Below are 6382 nucleotides of genomic sequence, written 5' to 3' on the forward strand. Positions count from 1 at the left end.
GAAAATTCGACGTCGTTAAGAGATAACTTTCGATTCGTTATCATTTCGCGAATGGGCGTCTTTTACGGCTCCCAGTCGTCACTAGTAGCGTGCTAACGTCCCTCCATTCGGCGCTCTACAGGTAGGCCCACGTCCCGGGGGAAAACTGTGGAACGCGGTTGCCATGACGACGCGAAAGGCCCCAAAAGCGACAATCTCGAGTTGGCGGGATTGTTCCGAGAAGAGCGCGCAATTTCCTATTTGACGTTGGCCCTCCAACCGGACACAAGTCGCGAAAGGTCGCACCAACAATTTTTGAAGGGACAATTTCAAACGAGATTGTTTTAAAAGGTCAAAACAGTCGCTAAACGTTTCCTCTCCTAGATAGTCTTAGATTTATCGAAGTATAGGTTGTTTTATCAAATTTTCGCCATGGAATTTAAGTAAGTTGAACAACTGAGATTTCTGATTGTACTCTTTTAAGTGGAATTATTTGATAGCTGTTGTCTATTGTTCGTTAGATGTAGTTGCTATTGTTATCGGTATCTATAAGCGATTTTCATAAGGTTTCTTATATAAATGTTTGAATGGTCAATTGTCTCGCAACTTTGTGTTTTTATGATTTTATTATCGATCTTACTCTGTTTTTATGATTTTATTATCGATCTTACTCTGTTTTTATGATTTTATTATCGATCTTACTGTGTTTTTATGATTTTATTATCGATCTTACTGTGTTTTTATGATTTTATTATCGATCTTACTGTGTTTTTATGATTTTATTATCGATCTTACTGTGTTTTTATGATTTTATTATCGATCTTACTGTGTTTTTATGATTTTATTATCGATCTTACTGTGTTTTTATGATTTTATTATCGATCTTACTCTGTTTTTATGATTTTATTATCGATCTTACTGTGTTTTTATGATTTTATTATCGATCTTTGTGTTTTTATGATCTTATTATCGATCTTTGTGTTTTTATGATTTTATTATCGATCTTTGTGTTTTTATGATTTTATTATCGATCTGTGTTTTTATGATTTTATTATCGATCTTTGTGTTTTTATGATTTTATTATCGATCTTTGTGTTTTTATGATTTTATAATCGATATTATTGTGTTTTTATGATTTTATTATCGTTTTTTTATGATTTATTATCGATCTTTATGTGTTTTTATGATTTTATTATAGATCTTTTGTGTTTTTATGATTTTATTATCGATCTTTATGTTTTTATGATTTTATTATCGATATTTATGTGATTCTATGATTTTATTATGGATCTTTATGTCTTATTATGATTTATTATCCATCTTTGTGTTTTGATGATTTTATTATCGAACTTTATTTGTTTTTCTTTCGTTTGTAAAAATAAAAAGTATTAATGTAAAAAAGTTAGATTATCTCAACTACTTTTATCAGAAGTCTATAGGGAAACCTGAATATTTCTCATGTTTTAGCAATAAATCGATTTCGAAAATGTTGGCCACAGAATTATTTGAAAAGCTTAGTCCTTTTTCATAGCTCGTAATAGGAGATCCGATTAATCATATTATGGCAATTCTGTAACCCAATTTCCGGAAACTGGCTCGGGAAACCTGTGATTCTGCGACTCTTAAAGGGAAGACGTTAGAATAGAGGATGTTATGACGTAGAGGAAGTGACTCATCACAAGATAGGAGAGAAGGAAATTTTGACCCACTGACTTTTTGAAATAACCTATAAGGTGGGGTGGCGAAACGGGTTAGCACTTTTTCCTCGCAGCACGAGGAACCGGGTTCGATCCCAGCTTGTGGCGCTGGGTGTAAATTCGGAGCTACTCCTTCCAATTTGAGTTTGCAAGTTCTCTCCTAACTGGTTTAAGGGGTTTTCCCCCGAGCTCCTCGGTTTCCCATTCCATAAAAACTTGTTGAGGTTAACGGTAATAGTTAGTGTAGGGAGCTGTTGGCTCGCGTGGCATGAAGGGCTGGCCACCACCCTCCTACGCATTGTAACCCGGCCACCTGAATTACTGGCTTTAAAAGTCGCTTGATGACTTAGGCCTAAGGTGGGGCCTTGGGTATTAGCCTAGCTGATGGTTAAAGTAACATAATATCTATAAGCATGAAACTTCCTATTTAAGTTACTTCAACCATCAGCTAGGAAGTTTCATACTTATAGATATTATGTTACTTATGATAAATAGGAAGTTTCATACTTATACATTCTATGTTACTATTGATAAATAGGAAGTTTCATGCTTATAGGTTTTATGTTACTTACGATAAATAGGAAGTTTCATACTTATATATTTTATGTTACTTATGATAAAACGTCCATTTCGTTCAACAGAGCCAATTTGAACGTGTTGGCCTACCTATTAACGACCCTGTTGGCCTTGGGGACTCTGGACTTGTCTAGCGGGGCTCCTTATTCTCCGGACTGGTCGAAGGACGCGCCCTGGAAGCCCAACTGGCCCTCCAGGTCCATCTACTCCCGACATAATTTCGTGGACAATCACGTCTTGGCGCCCACGGGCTACAGGCACCCCTGGGCCACCAGGACCTTCCAGTGGGAGCCCGAACGCCAACTCTATCCTCTCTCCGGAGCCACCTACGCCGAAACCAGTCTTAGAGGTAAACATTTCGACGTATTTGTAGGTCTATCGAATACACATTTGCCAAAGGAGAAGATTAATTCGCGGGGATAACGACATTAGTGGTCCATTTTTAAATACGCAAAGCCTCACCAGATGGCGTCAATATTCACAGAGGTAAAGCCATTAGAGATCCATTTTTATATACGGAAAGCCTTACTAAATAGGCTCAATATTCGCAGAAGTAAAGCCATGAGAGGTAGATTTTTAAACACGCAAAGCCTCACCAGATGGCGTCAATATTCGCAGAGGTAAAGCCATGAGAGGTAGATTTTTAAATACGCAAAGCCTCACCAGATGGCGTCAATATTCGCAGAGGTAAAGCCATGAGAGGTAGATTTTTAAATACGCAAAGCCTCACCAGATGGCGTCAATATTCGCAGAGGTAAAGCCATTAGAGGTAGATTTTTAAGTACGCAAAATCTCAGCAAGATGTCGCCAATATTCGTAAATGTAAAGCCACGATAGGTAGATTTTGAAGTATGTGAAGCCTCACCAGATGGCGTCAATATTCGCTGAGGTAAAGCCAATAGAGGTAGATTTTTAAATACGCAAAGTCTTAACAAGATTGCGCCAACGTTCTCAAAGATAAAGCCAACTGTTTGAAACGTAAAAAATTTAATTTATATATCTTTATGTAAATCGAAAAATAAATGTTTGTCAATATTCATCTTTATCTAAACCTAAAAATCGTCTGCTAAACACAGCTTATAACTAGTTCCAATCAGTTATATCTGAGTTTAGTTGAACCTAGTGGCTGAAATGTTGAAATCGTTGATCCAGCGAAAAAACTAATAAAATTTTGCCGATTTTCTATATTATGGCGAATTTTTCCTGACTTGTTTATAGTTTTTACATAAATCATCTCTAAAAATAACGCTCGTAGTTTATTTTCGTAATAAATCGGTAAATATTTATGTCCTGCCCACTAGCTCCATCTAGTATGAATGGATACGTTAAAATCGAACCTCGAAGGGATTTGCCCTAAATGTTTTTTTCCCTGTAGGCAGTTTGTGAATGGGTCTATAAACGATAAAATAAATAAAACACTTTGAAATCGTGGAAAGGAAGCTATTTTTAAACTGAAAACCTTTCCGTCGCACATTAATTAAATCTTTTAGATTTTAAAATCGAGCCAATTGTTATTCAACTACAAATGGAATATAACCTCAGACATTTTGGTTCTTAATTTTTCTGCCGCTCGCTTTATCTCTATAGAATGATATAAAAGCGAATTTTCGTAGTCATGTGGGACACCCGACGTAATACAAATTCCTTTAGACTCTACTAAACGATTTATTTAAAATTAGATTTAAAGTGCATTTAAAAAACGGGTATTTTTGAAATCGGATAAACTGTTTTCCAAACTAGAAATACAAACGAACAATCTAATTTAAGTCACCGTTAGTAATTCTACGAAACCTAATTTCTTCGAAAAAATCTAAGCAGAACATTTTCGTCTGCACTCCTTTGACAAAACGCGTCGTAAGTCCGTCTGTAGGAAACTCCTACGCTATGGTATGTTTCTACCATAGATATAAGAAATGTATATAAAGGTCTAGATAAATTTCGGAGCGTCTAAGCCTAACATAAAATACGGAATTGACACCTAGCAGACACCGAGGAAGGCACGTGACCAAGAGCGCGAGCTCTCTTAGCATTTTAGTACTAAGCGCTTGACCTTTCCGCAGGCCGTAGTCTTTAGACACCATCTGTCGGTGACCTTTAGTTTTATTTTTAAGCAGGAGACAATGGCTCTCGCGACGATAGCACGAGCTTTCTTACCGATAGATAGCGCCTTATAAGGATAGCCTGCAGAAATTACGCGTTTCTGCTAGCTGTCACCTCCGTATTCACTCCCTTTGAAATATTTTATCTAGACCTTTATATACGTTTCCTATATATATGGTTTCTACTAAATTATCAGCGGCCGGGAGTAGTGGCGTACTCCTGTAATCCCAAGCGTCTGGGAGACAGAGTTTGTGGATGGCCGTGTGAGGACAACTACCAATCACCCAACGGGTGGTCGGAATACTTCCACCACGGGTGTCTCCACCCCTGTCCCCACGTATCCCCCCGTTGGCCAGTGGCCGTTACACATATCTCGCCCTGATTAATCAGGTGGACGAGCGGATTGTAGTTGTCCCACACGTTACAATCACGAATAAAAAACAAAAAATAATCGGCGATGGCTAAGCTTATAGGTGCTATTGTTACTATAACTCCGACCTGACTGGGGAAATGAAATTATTTCCCTCTTAATGTATTTTAAAATGAATTATGTAATGCATTTGTTTTCTCAAAAGGGAGAGTAAACGATTTAAAAAATGGAAAAATCGCTTAAAGCAAGAACTAATTTATGTATACACTAGGGCGTCACAAAACCCCCAACGGGTATTTTTGACAAAAACCTGAGCGGAACGAGCTAGCGACAATATAAATAATTCAAATATTGAATACACATTTAAAGAAATTAAGGTAATAACTTTTATTATTTCCTATTAATTTATAAATAATTTCAAATATTTCGAAACAATTTACTAACTACAAATTGCAATTTATCCTCGAAGGGATTCCCCTCATCAATTACTGTTTTCGAGATATTGCGAAATTTCTGCGAATTATCAGAGCCCCCATCCCCCTCTACTTCTCTACAAAACGTTCCCGTACAACTCGCTCCTATCCCCGCCGAGCGCCCCCCCCCCCCCTACCCTCTCGCTTTCTCTCTCTCTCGCAACCCGTGGCTCGATCATACCATGCCTTTTTATCTTGCGCCCCCCCTCCTTTGAAACTTACTAACGGACGGACGGACGGACGGACGGACAAAACTTTCCCATAGAACTCGCTGCTAAGAGAGCTACGCTCGCTTCGCTCGCTCCGCTCAATAAATTAGTTCTTGTTTAAAGTGATTGTAAGTACATTTTTGCGAATGTTTTTAAGTGATTATGACCAAATATTAGGAGATAGGTTTCCACAAACATTATCCTATTCGAAATAATTAAGGAAACCTGTCACGCCTGAATAACAAATTCGTGGAATTTGGTTTCATTTCGTAGGCCAAGGCCCGATGTTGAACACGAGAAGCGTCGATTCGAAGGCGAGAAGGCCGACCAGCTACGACCCTTGGAGTCTGGACAAGGGTTCTCGCAACAACGGCATCTTCGGCATGACCAAGTACTTCCCAACCGAAGACTAATCTCAAATCTGAGTGTTGTCATTATTCTTCCAATGTTTCAAATCGCGCCAATATTTTTAACGGAGGTTTCGAGGGATTGTGTCATCGTCAGCAGTGTCACCTACGTTCTTTCCATCTCTGTCAAAATGTTGTACAATATTGTTCGCTTATTAAATATTTTCGAATTTCAAGAAACGTTTAATATAATTCCCAATCTAAATCTATTTAGAACGGTGGTTCCCAAAATGTTTTTGAAAGTTAAGATCACCATTTTGTGGGTCAATTTGTTATTTTTAAGTCTTTTTTCAGGTTTTTTATGTTAACAATTTAGGCGGGAAATCACTAAACAGCGCCAAAAATATCTGGAAGCCATAGGAGGGAGCGGGAAATGGTCGAAGTGTTGGTGTTCCACACCAAAAAACCTGAGGTTATATTCCCTTTAAAATATAATATTTTATTTTCGACAAAAACCCATCGAAGGTAACGATCACCACGTAGAAGGTCGAGATCATTGAATTGGGACAGTACTGCAAGAATTACATAGGCGCGTTCGGGAGTCGTGGTTTCGCGAAACAAATTCTGAAAT

The 6382-nt window shown here is 37.9% G+C and overlaps 1 protein-coding gene across 1 annotated transcript; it reads left to right on the forward strand.

Moving 5' to 3' along the window:
- Positions 1–257: 257 nt before the first annotated feature.
- Positions 258–5934, forward strand: LOC149958305 (uncharacterized). The gene is made up of 3 exons (XM_090164924.1): positions 258–422; positions 2318–2601; positions 5678–5934. Exons 1-3 carry the CDS (start codon positions 412–414, stop codon positions 5815–5817), a joined length of 435 nt encoding a protein of 144 aa, XP_090021050.1. The 5' UTR covers positions 258–411; the 3' UTR covers positions 5818–5934.
- Positions 5935–6382: the final 448 nt, after the last annotated feature.

The sequence above is a fragment of the Leiobunum rupestre genome, chromosome 2 (genome assembly GCF_980474605.1).
Source record: "Leiobunum rupestre chromosome 2, qqLeiRupe1.1.hap1, whole genome shotgun sequence".
Lineage (NCBI taxonomy): Eukaryota > Metazoa > Arthropoda > Arachnida > Opiliones > Sclerosomatidae > Leiobunum > Leiobunum rupestre.

Excerpts from the sequence above, each read along its gene's own strand:
- LOC149958305 (XM_090164924.1), top strand. Across the intron at positions 2,602-5,677 it reads CGCCGAAACCAGTCTTAGAG|GCCAAGGCCCGATGTTGAAC; the intron begins GTAAACATTTCG and ends TTCATTTCGTAG.